General features: G+C 39.1%; 1 protein-coding gene across 2 annotated transcripts in view; it reads left to right on the forward strand.

Annotated features, from left to right (window-relative positions):
- The window catches only part of plpp4 (phospholipid phosphatase 4), a 45758-nt gene that overhangs the window by 14747 nt on the left and 16402 nt on the right, over nt 1-14609 (forward strand). Inside the window, exons 2-5 of one of the 2 annotated variants that reach the window (XM_086093614.1) lie at nt 2952-3060; nt 10081-10171; nt 12690-12753; nt 14108-14232. In XM_086093614.1, coding sequence (XP_085949740.1) covers nt 2952-3060; nt 10081-10171; nt 12690-12753; nt 14108-14232 — 389 coding nt within the window. The remainder of the gene's footprint in view (nt 1-2951; nt 3061-10080; nt 10172-12689; nt 12754-14107; nt 14233-14609) is intronic. The other variant, XM_086093615.1, reaches the window with a different exon arrangement.

The following is a 14609-nucleotide window of genomic DNA, read 5'->3' on the forward strand; positions in this document are numbered from 1 at the left end:
TGTGATGAGGAGAACGCATTTCTGGTGTTGCCATGGCAATAGCCAACCTTTTTAATGGTGTTTATAGACCTAATACTGGTCGACCAGGCTGTAAATCATTTGATCTATTAGTGCTAACAGGGTCAGGGCCAGGATCACAATTGGTGCACAATGACAGTTTTTCACACTAAAAGGATCGAACTGTTAATTTACCAACAGTTTATATACCAGTACCGTCTGCTGTGGCAAGCTTAGCGGCAGAAAATGTTGACTCAATTTCTGAATTGTAAAATGTCAGGGTCACTCGATTTTACCGCTTCCATTGTATCCACAGACAAAAGCCTGCATCTGAAAGCTTTCCAAACAACTCCAATTTTTCTTTCAAACTTTTAACCACAAGATCTATGATGTTATGGCGCCCGTAGAAGCCATTAGGCTTTCCTCTGTATACAGAGCAAACAAAAGCTGATATAACAGGACAAAGTGCTCCCCAGGTAGCCAGCAGGCAGAGATGAGTTAAGGCCTGTTGGTGTTTATGGCCATCTTGGGGGCCCATCTCTCAACTTTGTGAGGATGTTGGGTATCACTCTAGCACTGATCAGAGACTATCTTTTTTTTTCGTTTGTTGCTGGGCCACATTTCAATATTTTTGTCAGTTTCTACAAGGCTGCTACACTTTCTCGTTTCTTGTTATCTCTGTGTATTTACAATTATTTCTCAGCTGGCCAGGCTGGTGGCCTGTGCTTTATGTCATTACCAATTGAAGCGCCATCATTATCTTTACTAATGCGATCAATGTTAGCCTTCTGCCACATTGCGGGATAAAGCATGTGTTAGCTGTAAATGAAGCGCACCCTTCTGCTTTCAAGGCAGCCTGTAAATTACAATAAAAGGGTGAATTAATTTCCACTAAGGATGAGCACTATAATAGGACTCAAGGATGAAATGGATGCGAGAAGTCATTCAAGTGTGTGTGAAGTGTATTCAAGTCCTTATTTTAAAGTTTGTAGTTAGGGAAGAGAAAATGAGGCTTGATCTAAAATTGAATCTCCAGCCAAGGGAAATCCTTTGAGGCTATGGATTTGTTGGAGGGTATTGGGTACAAATTCTCACAAAGAAGGATGAATATTAGAACCTGCCTGAAACACAATTTAATTTAGCACGAATGAAAATAATAATCTTCACCTAACAGTCCACGGCTGTGAAATATGTGACTTTTATTGCAAACCACAGACATGTCAAAAGCTGAATGAATGCCATCCTAAATTTTACAACTCACTACAACTATGCACTCACTGGCCACAGCATCACTTAGGCACTAATGAGATTCAACGTAAAAGCTACCTTGTGCTTTTCCAGTGTCTATTAGTTGCTTTGTGTGCTTAATGCTTTCCGTTTCCTCTTTAGAAATTAAAATGTGTACTCTATATGGTTTAAGTCCGGAGATTGACGCGGCCAGTCTAAAACCTTCCACCGCTTGCTTACTTCCTGATGAATCCATTTGTTGTTGATGAAGACACACCCAGTTTGGCTCCAACTTTCTTTAAATAGGCAGACAAAATGTTTTTATCACCAACTTCTGAGTTCATTCTGCTACCCCATTATGTTGTTTAATCAATGAAGATTAATGAGCCTGTCCCAGAAGAGGCCATGCTAGCCGAAGTCATGACATTATCAATTATTCAAACTTAATTTATTTATTTTCATACCAAAAAATAAAACTCAAAGTGTTTTACAAAAATGCTCTTTACACCGTAAAAGTGTATGCGTTCTATGTCCCATATGTCTAAACCCAGCATTCTGGTTAATATTGCATTTGTGGAATATGAATTTTTTTCCATCTCAGGGGCCGGCCATTTTGCTGTCGACTGAAAATGACATCGCTGTTTTTCAGGGCTTAGGTAATGACCAATCATGGACTAACAGTTTTCTGAGTTTGGTCATGTAAGGTTCGCAAGCTGTGACGTGATTGGTTGTGATCGGTCTGTCAATGAGCAGTCTACTTTAAATACAGGCAACAGACAGCAGAACCATGGCCACTGCCCACAACTCCCAGTATAGAGGGCTCCCTTTGGGGGAACACTGAAACAAAACAAGTTTTCAGCAAAAATCTGACTAGTTCTAACTGTTCGCGTACTTTTGGAGGGGTGTTCATATCACTTACTTGCAGTTTCAACAATAACAGTGTTTTGCAGGATTTTCCATATTGGTTACCTTTTTGAGCTATAGGTGCAAAAATCTTCTCACTTCTTCTAATGTTATTTTACAACCGCAATACAAAACATACAGTATCCTTATAATGCCTCTCTTTGCGTGTCAATCAAAACTGAGCAACTTGATCTTCTTAATGATCGAATCCAGTCTTTTTGTCGGGATAGACGTCAAGATTGGCATTGTTTCCCCTTTGATCTACCTATTTCATCAGTCTTTACAGTTATTTCCTGTGTTCAAACATGAAGCCAGGCAAAGAGGCGTTTTTATCTCTTAAGCTGCCTTTGGGGAGCCGGTCTCAAACTCATTAAGACGCTACCTACTGAATTTAAGATAAGCCTTATAGAATGACAGGTGGGCTGAAGTCGCTATTTAATAACCTGAAGGGTGTGTGTGTGTGTGTGTGTGTGTGGGAGGGAGAGATACTCTGTGTTTTTAATTCTTGCACTTAAACAGCATTCCCTCCCACTAACGTCTGAACAAAGGTGCTGTAGAGAGCACAATCTTGAAAATGGAGTAATTAATGAAGCATACTGCGCGCCACTAATGGAGTGACAGAACAACATAATTGCGAGGATAGCCGCTATTCGACCTTTTTGTACACTTTTTGATACGTCATACTGGATGTTTTTACAGGGTGGGTGTTTTTTCAAGTGAGGTTCCACTTTATCATATATATATATATATACATATATATATATATATATCACATTGTATGGACAATATTAAAATGATTAAAGTATGTTTAATCTTTGCTGCAGATTTACTGAATTCCTGGAGCCTTTTGAACGAGTCATCCAACCCGAGGAGCTTTGGCTGTACAAGAATCCACTGGTTGAGTCCGATCATATTCCAAAAAGGGTCATGTTCGTAAGTACCTACTGTATCATTAAGCATTCCCTTTTATGGCCAACTTGATAGCAGCCATATAACTGGTCATTATTTCCATGTAGCTGAACCACTTTCTTCGTTGAATTCTTACTAATTTGTGCAGCAGCAAAATCCTTCATTTAGGATGATTAATACAATGAATTCTCATCTTTGAGAGGTTAAGATGAGGCTGGCTGGAGCTGATTAATATTGGAGGATGTTAGAAAACTGTGCTTATTACCCTTCCATTGTGAATAAGGAGAGCCTTGGCTTAGACGGCCAGCACTGTTCATACTCAATGTTGAACAAATGCAATGATATCCATTGGATTTAACCCATTGGACCAGCTATTATTTTAATAGTAATACACTACTGTAGTTGAGTTTTGGAAGTAAAGATGTGATTTGTCTGTCACAGGTTATTATGCACATATATTGGCCGCTTCGCTTTGTTAGCTGCACTCTCTACATTATAACACCAAATGTTTTCAAAGAAATATTTCACACAGATGGATTTTTTTTTTTTTTTTTATCAACTTAAACAGCGGTATAAGCGAAAATGCGGCTAGTCACGCAGTTGCCTCATTTATCGCATCCTTTGTCTTCCTCTTCCTGCGAACTAAACCCACCAAGGCCTTTTTCTTCACTGTCAGAATGCAACAGCCCCAGAACTCCTTCGTTACACCCTTTCTCAGCCTGTCTTTCGTTGGCGCGGTCACTTTTGTCACAAGGCAAATTCGCTCAATGATGGTGTGAATGTGAATGTGAATGGTTGTCCGTCTCTGCAGTTTGTTCCCTACGACTGCCTGGTAAACAGTTTAGGGTCTAGTCCGCCATTTGTCAGTCAGCAGGGAAAGACCGTGAACAGAAAAAGCGGCACTGACAATGGATATTGTCTCTATTAACCTCAATGTGTCCTTGCTTATAACAAGCTGTACATTCAGAATTTATACACACTAGTTCAAGAACAGTCATTTTTTAAATATTTTTTTATTTTTTATTTCCTCAAATAGTAACCAGTGGTCGTTTAAAAGCAGATCATTTTTGTTCTGTGTCTCCCAAATGGCAGCGAAAGTTATGAGCTGCCTTGCTGCCTTACAACACACACACACACACACATAAATACTACAACATAGGGTAGTACACCCAAGAGCTGGGTCAAAAAGTTATACTTTTCAGTTTGAAAAGTCTGAGTTAATAATATAATGGTATGTTTATTGTTGTGGCTGTGCTTGGTTGTTGTGTAGAACTAAGCTGCATCATACTACAGCTGTATTTTTTTATTTATTAGTTTCTGCCTTCTCTCTCCCCCATAACACAAATGATAAGTGTTAAGTTATAATAGTATATTAAATGTATTTTCAATAATATTGTGTAACACAATAACCAAATAATACAAAAGTCTTTTCCACTGAGTTTTTGGGAAAGAAGGCCATATTTATTTATTTTTTTCTTTGCTGAGGTGCTACAGGAGGAACCCTGAACTCACGCACCTTTTATTGTAATGGAACTTGTATTTGATAACATTCTCTCTTTTCAAAACACCGTGCACAATTTGCACATGTAATGTCAACATGTTGCCATGGAAGCCACCATTCTATTACCCAAGCACCCTTGAAATGTCATCCATCCATCCATTTTCTTAACCACTTAGTCCTCACAAGGGTCACAACCTTGAAATGCCTATGTGTAGGAAATTAGATTATAAGGTTTTCATAAGCATCAATACCAATGAATACAATGGAGACTTGTTTTTAATACCTGCTTTGGCCGCTTGATACTGGACTCTAAAATTGCCCCTGGCCATTATTTAAGAAATGGTATACTGAACTATAGTTTGGAACAGTGGATGCACGTGGGGATGAGAAAGACTGGTCATGGAACTAGCATGATAGAAACCTGCAGGGCAAGTGGGAATGGAAGGAGATTAGTTTAGGAGAAAAATATCATGATTACAGTGCAGCCCCTGGTCAAAAACACACACCTTTATTATGTGCTTTAATTTTAAGGACAGTGCATTAAAATTCACAACATGACTATCCTGGTAGTTTTTAATTATTAACCATATAAGTGGTCCCCAACCACAGTTAATTGATCTCTCTCTCTCTCTCTCTCTCTCTCTCTCTCTCTCTCTCTCTCTCTCTCTCTCTCTCTCTTCTCTCTCTCGAATATATGTAATCACCATTGCCACCCCCCCCTGGAAATTAGTTTCTGATTGGGAAAATGCGCTAATTAATTAGCCTCTCGCCAATATGCTTATTTGATTTCTTGAGAAATGCAAAGAACACCTCACATGGAAACAGCACAGAGCATATACAGTTGGTGATTCCCAGCCAGTGTGCCATGAGAGCGCTTTTGGTGTGCCGCAGGAATTGATCAAATTTCTCTTAATTGGCTATAAGCTATAACAAATAATGCATTTGTTCATCTATCAATGTCAGCGACTTATAGAGCCAGAAAGGGCAAATCATAATCTTCTATAGGATGCTAGGTTTTTCTAACTTAAAATATGTGCATTTAGGCTCAGCAAACCTTGTGAATCACTGCAGTAAACTACATAAAAACATGAGGAGAACTATCTGAGAGGTAAATGAGGGGAGAAACAATTGATCAGCAGGAGATGGCACTTTCGGAGGATTGGAGGCAGCAACAGAGAGCAGTGCTGACACGTCTGCAGAATTTAGAATTTGGCACTCAGGCGACACAAAGGGACACTTTTCATACCATTGAATGGGAATTCAAAAAAAGAGGTTGAACTTATGTTCATGTCTGACACTATCAAAAAAAACCACATAATAACCGTATTCAAAAAGGAACTGCGGGTTACACCAGCTACCTTGGTCATCATGTACAATATGAGCTCACTGACTTGTTGAGCAGCATTTCAACACTATCGATTGAAATAAAGCAGGAACGTTGTTTTTCTCCCCATCATTCTAGATTGCACTCCAGATCACAGCTGTGTAAAAACTAGCTGTTTTGCGCTTGTTTGGGGAATTTGGTTCATCTCTCTTCACCATGCTGGTTGCAGCATACTGAGTGCATCTGACAATTTGGTGGGGATTTGCATAGTAGAAGTGATGAAGACACACCATGTGAAAAAAAACATTTCATGGGATGAGCAATCATTTGGTTTCCTGGAATTTAAATAAATTGGTGGAAGAAAAGAAACAAAGGGGGTTTAAAAAAAAAAAAATCTTCCCATGTGGGGAAATCACTTTGACTTTGCTCACATCTGATGCTGTAATGAATCAACTGCGATTTGGCATCCTTCAAAAGTTTTCTAAGAAATAAAAAAAAGTAAATTAAGAACATTGTTGTACCTGGTCTGCAGTAGAAGCACCGGTGAATGTGATTCCAGCAAAGACAAAGCAATCCGAGGCCCAGCCAGAGGAAGTTGGTTCATACTCTTCAGCATCGGCGCGGTTTGATGCAAAACCCTCCCCACATTCAACATGTCAGCAAACTCTTGGAGGTTTTCACCATAGCAGTGGATGTTGCGGTCAGTCTTCGGAAAGACAGAGTGGCTTTACATCAGCTCTGGCAGTGGCCAAGGACATGCACACGCATAGACATAAAAAGCCAATGATAAAGAATGTGAAGCGCTTGGACCCGTCCGTCTTCAAGGGGCATTCTCCTCTGGATAGCAAAGCACTTCTGCAAGAGATGAAGAATTTCCTTACCAAGGGACATGCTTGGTCTCCAAACCATCATTCACGAGAAGGGTCTCTCAGAGATCTGCCCCAACCTCTGGACTGGTCTTGGAATTCCTCTCAATCTTCCAGTCATTGTGGCTCAAACAGAGATGCCCTTTTCAAAAGCTCAAGTTAATAGAAACCAACTTGAGGTCAACCATGTCTCAGAAACGTTTAACTTGCTTCAGCATCAGAAGAATCAACCACACAGTTAGGGAACAGATATACAAGGATGCAATTTTGCACCAAGGAAGGCAAGAAGGCAACAATTTCTGGATAATTGAAAAGAAAGCAAGCACACTGGAAAACAAATCCCAAAAGATTATTATTTTTTTTCATTTGTGTATGTTTGTGGTGGGTTGTGGGGGGAAAGGAGATGTCTTGCGCAGAATGCCGCCCAGCAACACTCAGCCTGGAACACTTCATACATATCAGTCATCTCCAAATGTGTCCAGACAACTGCAATAGTAAGTGGTGTTGGGCACTGTCAGTCATTTTATGCCCCAAGCAGTAGCGGGTTCAAAAGTGACATGTGAGCAAGGTGCTCTTTCTGTTATACAAGCACTGGGACATTTTCAGTGTAGCTTGTGAGGGGGAAAACTTATTTCATTTACTATCTTCTCTGTTGCCTATACATTGAGGCTTTCAGTTTGCCCTGTCTGGATTTGGTTGAATTATTTTTCAAACTAGCTTGCTTTCTCATGTCATACATGGATTGAGACACCCTTACTCCTTTCCTAGCCTTACCATATACCAAATGTGACACTTTTATTATATTTTCAAGGTTACAGAATGTATTAATATATCATTCACAGAACAGCAGGTTTGCTTGAGTACTATTACAATGATTCAAAAAAAGTTTTTTCTGCACTGTGGAGTAAAATAACGTCAGCTGTTAACCGTTTAATTAGTTTGTGTACTCGTGATCATCAAAATGATGTTATCCCCATAAAACACGTTGGTTGAAACGTTAAAGTGTTTCTATGAAACGTTAAAGTGTTTCTATGACAACATAAATCGAGAGCACACTGCTTTATTTACATTACATCCCTCGCTTTGTATTTTGTCTCTTTGGGTGTCCTTGCATGGTTCTGGCCACTCTTTCAAGTAGAATACGAGCAAATGAAAGTGTCCATGAAGCCTCCAAATGTAATATGAATGTTGGTACCAGCACCATAACTGTAAGTAGGGGTCAAGATTAAAATATGTTTCTTTACGGTTGTCCTAAATGGACCTGCAATAACTGTGACTCATTATTATTAATATGTTTTGGGCAACTGTGCTGAATGCACTGCCACATGTCATATTTTATTTAGTGCTGTCAAGCGATTAAAATGTTTTCTATGGGGTGTCAGGCGATTAATTTTTTTTAATCGTAATTAATCGCACAACTTCAATAGTTAACTCATGATTAATCACAAATGTTAATGTGTTCTAAAATGATTTTTTTCTCCCCAAGTTTCATACTCTTGTTAACATAGAAGTGGAAAAAAAATAAACTAATAGAAATATGGCTGCATCTTTTATTCATTGATACAATAATTTCATAATAATTCATGAAGTTGAGTTAAAATTAAAAGGATGTACTGTACTGTAAAAAACGTGTGATATTGATTTGTGTTGAGGTCATTTTTCTGCCACGAGATCGCATAATTGCATTTGTAAGACGTTAGTTACAGCTCAGTACGATTTTCCTTTCATATAAAGAGCCATCTAATCTTTAATATGAAGTAACTTGCACATTTTTAAAATTGTAAAATACAACTTGACCCCAGTCTCCACAAATATATGTATTATTATTAAATTTATTACTGTAAATTTTTTATGTGGACATGTCTGCTGCATTGCGACTGGAATCCCCCCAGTACAGGCTTTCCAAATAAGGGGCGGTCATTAATTACGAGTTAAAAAAATTATGGTGTTAAAGGAACTTTAAATTAACTCAAAATTAACGCACTAATTTTGACAACCCCGTAGACTTAATTAATTAATCACACAATTTTTGTGTAAATAATCACAATTAATCGTGATTAATCTCATTTTCTACATCTGCTTCAACTTTTTTCTTCAAAGCTTGTAACTGATATTTATAGGAGTAAAATTTTGTGCTTTTATTCTGAGATGATACGCCACAGACGTACAACTAATATATGAATTTGGCTTTGCAAAGTGCACATATTACCTGAGATTTCTTCAACAAGTGTCAAGTAAAACAGAACATAATCCTACCTATAGTCTGTGTTTTTGCATCAGTGTCTAAGTTTGACTGCAGGTTATAGGCTATAAGATAAAGTCAATAAAAATAAGTTAACTGAGTTACTTTTGTTTATGCTTTAAAAAAATTAATCTCTAGAGTTAACGCTTTAATTTTGACAGTGCGATTTTTATTATTAGTTCTTATTTAATTTGAAGAATGACAGACTGTATTTTCTCTGAGGTCCTCAATGTCATTTCTTTGCATTTACATCGTTCCCTTTAAAATTAGCACGTGAAAGGCGCAGGTGTGTGTGTGTAGCCCTCACAACAAAATCATGCGAGACGCGTGGGGCGACGTGACATTTTGTGTTGGGTTTGAAACTAGCATCAAGATCTTGCCGGCGCAACTCAGATAACTCCAGATAAATGGAAAAAGATGGATGGGTCTTGTTTTCTGGTAAAACTTAACACTGCCTTGGTCTCTTTATTATTTAACCACACGAGCCTCACTGCAGATGGAATAAAAAAAAAAAAAGTGGTGTAGAGGTACTTGTCTGCCGTGTGAGCACTGTCGATGCGCCCCTGAGCAACAAACCTCACTTCCAAGCTGCTCAGGGATTTGACACTGTTGTGTATCCTCGAAACTCGTACATCTCTCTTTTACTGTATGACCGTATGGTGCTTTGTTTTGGCTGGATCTGTTTGCATACAAAAGAGGGTTTCCTCCTTCCTTATATCTTTCTAGGGTTTACCCTACTACTCACAGAAAGCCAGCTGGAATAGCTAGGCATCAGCATGACCCCACTAATAAGTGGAAGAGAAATAATGAATAAGAAACTAAAATAAGAAATGCAACAAAAATTGTTATAATGAGCAGTCAGTTGCCTGCAACAGTTTTCCAGCTCGAGGATGAAGACAAAGCCCAAACGTCAGAGTAACGTTAAAACCCTCGTAGCAATGACGCGGATTGTTTTTCTGCTTTGTTTGACATGTTGAAAATTAAATCAGTATTGAATACACTGCAGAAGAAGGTTATTCCCTGAGGCAGATGTAATTTCATATTGGTTATCTTAACAAGAAACACGTGACTAATGCCAATGTAATAACTGTTCATCTTGATTTCCTTGTAGGCAATCTCCTTCCTTACTCCCCTGGCAGTGATATTTGTGGTGAAGATAATTCAGAGGACAGACAAGACAGAAATCAAAGAGGCATGTTTAGGTAGGTGGAGCTAATTTCATGGAATTTGATCCCCCCCCCCCCCTGTCTAATCTTAAATATAATGCTTTAAAGAAAACAGTTTTCAACCAGTCAGGGTCCATTTACTTCAGCCAAAGGTCTTGTGGAGACTTACCACAGGTGCATTATCAGATTAATTACGGTAAATATAATGAAAGAGAATTAATGATGATATATAAAACATTATGTGAAGGGAGAATGGCCCTGTAACGTACAATTACAGCATTTTAATGAATATTCTCTTTCTTTCTTTCTTTCTTTCTTTTTTCTTTCTTACTCTATCTATCTATCTATCTATCTATCTATCTATCTATCTATCTATCTATCTATCTATCTATCTATCTATCTATCTATCTATCTATCTATCTATCTATCTATCTATCTATCTATCTATCTATCTATCCATACTGTGTATATATATGTCACAAGTGCTGAACGTATCATGAACATATTTGGATGTGATTGGATGATCAAGATCCTGTACGCGATTGGATTGGTTAACCCAGTTGTTTGGAGGAGCATGCAGTGAGTTGACAAGAAAGAAAAGAAAAGAAAAAAAGAATAACATCATCAATTAGTTTAAGTCAGCCTGGTAATCAAAAAATTGCTTCAGCTGCCCAAACCTAATACAGCTGGGAGGGAATGTACTGATTAAAATAACAATGTTTTTTTTGTTCCCGGTTCCAAACGTGAATAATGCCTCCAAATTCTCCTAGGGTGTTTGCCAGACATTATATAAATTACTATAAAAATGACTTAATTGATGCCAAGATGAGGTTATAAAAAGTCGACAAAACTGCCTCAGCCAGCAATTGGATATTGTGTATGCACGTTGCGCACACACATTAATATCCCAATGTCAATTAGCAAACTGGGCACCATACGACACAAAGCGGCAGACACATGAGCGGATCTCCATATGGGAGCTCTGACATCTTCACATTTGCAGTTTAAGGACCCATCGGACATATCATGTCTCATTTGTGCAGTTTATCCAGACTAGCAAGTTATTCAGAAACATTTACACTGTGCCCCTCATCACAGCATAGATAGATTTCATTTTTATTTCATTGCTGGCAAAGTGGGGCGAATTCAATTTGCTCACCAGTCAATGGTGAGATTAATCTGTGAGGGATTGTACACTGGCTAATGATTAGCTCCAAAGGTTGCCTTGGTAGCTTATTAAGTGGATGTCAGTACTTACACTAAATATCAGCCAACAGCCTTCTCCCAATTACTCATCACCCAAGTTAAAAAGAAACAGCATGGTCTCCACAATTAGATTCATTTGAACATGGTGGGTTTATTGAGTTGGTATTAATAAATTGTTGTGAGATACAGTAGAGTGTTGGGCATTTGATGGCTGAACATAACTTACCGCTTCAACCCCCACCCCTGGTAATTAGAGAGTCCCTCACCGCAAAGGGTTCAGCCCTTTATATACTGTAAGAATCAATCAAAGTGTTCGAGGAAAATGTAAACAAAAGAGATGGCTGACTGACTGGCTGAAATTTTTTTTTTGTTCTGGTCAACGCCGTCATTCAATATTATTGTGTTTTAGTGAACCTATGTAAATAAATCAAAGTAACAATAAATCAAGACAAATAAGTGTCTGTTGAAAATCTTGTAAATTATCTTTTGCTATTTGCGTTCTGTCTCCTCAAGGGTTCGCCATTGTCGACTCGACTTCCTGGTATGAAGTCGGAAAAGTCCCACTTCCCAAATTCTGCGAATGCAGCAAAAGTGACAAGTTTAATTTGGCAGCTTGAAAATGAAGTGCGAATTCTCCAAGAGAAAACATAATCATTTCACTGTCTTTATGTGGGCTCACATACACTTTGCAGTTTGCAATAGATGTTTTAGACTGGGGGCTCGAAAAATACCTTTGTTCCTAGGAATATTCAACATTTTTCCTGGCAGTAGACAGAGCAGGATGAGGAATGGTTCATTTGATCCCTCAAAACAATGTACTGTCATTTTTAAAGGCTTGAAAAAATAGGTTGAAAAGTGTCCCATAATTCTTCACACTTTTGACAAAAGCATGTCACGGACATGGACACCTAGGTTTTAAATGACACAATTAAAAAGGGTACCATTGATCAAAACTCATGTTAGTGATAAATGTGCTCAATGGATGTTAAATGACTGAGCTTCTAAACCTCCAGTACGCCATTCATGAAGTGACATTGTTTGGATTTCCAAATGATCTTGTCTTTTTGGGCAAGATGGCAGAGGTCTGATTTAGATGCTTTCACATCTTGTAAACTGTGAGACGCTTCCTCATGTTGTGTGTGCGGCCTCCAAGAAAGGTGTGTGCGCGCGTTAGAATGGGTTCTCAACCTTTTGTTTGCGCATTACCTTAGAAAGTGAGTAAGACTTCATTCATAAGATGGCTCATGTTTTACTGGTTCTTGAGCCATACGTGATTGAAATGCTAGAGCAGCGTGTCTCTGACAGTACAATGCATGTGTGACTATATTTGCATTTTTCTCTCCTGCAGCAGTGTCACTGGCTCTTGCCCTGAATGGAGTTTTCACAAACACTATCAAGTTGATTGTTGGAAGGTAAGAAAAATGATATTATACATTTCAGAACAGGCTCTGACAATGGACTTAAGGTGCACAGAATTCACACGGAACTGTGACAAATGCCGTGTAAGCCAACCTACTTTAATGAAGGAGTTCAGTAAGTGCACATCCTTATTGTCAGAATTTGGAATTGCAACCAAAAAAGAAAGCAGGTACATGACAATACATGACAAAGAATGTTTATTATTACATTAAAAAAAGGGGGGGGGGCTACAATTTTTTTGGGGCGGGTCATTGGCACAACACCATTGTGGGGCCTCGACTTGCCTTTACCTCCGCGTACGTGAAATAATTGATTTGATTTCACTCAATATGGGCTTCAGGAGAGGACCGCGAATTTACTCGGGGGACGAACCAGCGATCCCGACGACGCACTGGGCGCTCTCGCATGCCCTCCAGGCACTCTCGGCCTTTGCCTTTAGCGCCGCATATGTCCAAGAATTTTTTTTATTTTCACTCAATATGGGAAAGAAAAAAGAGGAACACAAAATTTATGCTTTACACATTTTTATTTTAAATATTACATACTGATATTTTTACAATTGCTATTATTATGATTTTTTTTCTAGCTCCATTTTTTTGGGTGCTCCCCAGGCAGTTGATGCCCTACGACAGTGCGTGATAAGCGTATGCAGAGCGCCGCGTCTGACTGCCATTCACCCAAAATCAGCTGGGATGAGTTCACCCGCAACCTTACTGAAAACAATCACTATAGAAATATTGGAGGACAGGCTGAAATGATCACCCCCGCCCACCCCTCTCATCTTCCTCCCCAATTTCTCACTTTTTTCCTTTTACCCACCTAAGAATCTAGGGGGCTCTCATTAACGATCCGCCAGGCTTCCTGTTTTGTCTCCCTCTGTTGGTCATTGGTCTGGTTAATTCTCATGTTTTTTTGATGGGTTGTGACTGTCGTGAAGACAAATTCCTTGTCTGTTTTTACACACTTGGCCTATTAAAAATTCTGACTCTATAAATGGTTGGAGGGAATAATGGCGACATGCTACAGAGCAATCTGCTGACACTACCTGAAAACAAGAAGCAATGCTTTTCCTTCAGCCGTAAGTCACAGTATTCATTTGGAACCTCTCTCTTGGGGTGAGAACAACAGTAGCATAGTTCGAAAAGTGTCGAGCTAGACACACTACCAATTTAGAAGTACAACCGAAAATTGTCTCCTCAGTGTCAGGAATAGTACACAGCACAAGACTCACTGCTTACTCACAGTTCCAATTATGGTCTAACCCCTCGAAATTGTTCTGTCCTGCTTGGTAAAAATGCGGCTTAAATGGGCAAAAAAAACAGTCTAATGTTTGTGTTTCCCTCCCAGGCCGAGGCCTGATTACTTCCAGCGGTGTTTCCCAGATGGACAAGTGAATGCAAAGATGCTGTGCACCGGAGAGCCACACCTGGTCTCAGAAGGTCGCAAGAGTTTTCCCAGCAGTCATTCCTCTTGTAAGTAGCAGTCACATCACTTCGAGCTTGTGAAACACAACAGGAGACACAGTAATTCACATGCTCAATAAGTCACTCAGAATTTAGTGCTATATTTTCACAAGAACATCTAAGGGTTGCTTTTCTAGTCTGGTAGCATGCTCAAACATATTAGCTCGTAGTCTACTGTGCACGAGCATTGTTCTAAAGTGTTATTTTCCCATCCTCTTCTCAAGCTCTTTTACGTCACAAGGGTGTTTAATAATTCAAGTGGTTTCCTGTTGTCCAGCTGATTCATGTAAAGAGCCTTGCATGCTTTGAATCCTTGCGGCTGGCCATAGAGATCTTATTGGTTTCCCTACACAAAAAAACTGTGTGTGGGCTCGAGCATGTAAATA

This window comes from Leptonotus elevatus, chromosome 13 (assembly GCF_054856555.1).
Source record: "Leptonotus elevatus isolate MCC_2025b chromosome 13, RoL_Lele_1.0, whole genome shotgun sequence".
Classification (NCBI taxonomy): domain Eukaryota; kingdom Metazoa; phylum Chordata; class Actinopteri; order Syngnathiformes; family Syngnathidae; genus Leptonotus; species Leptonotus elevatus.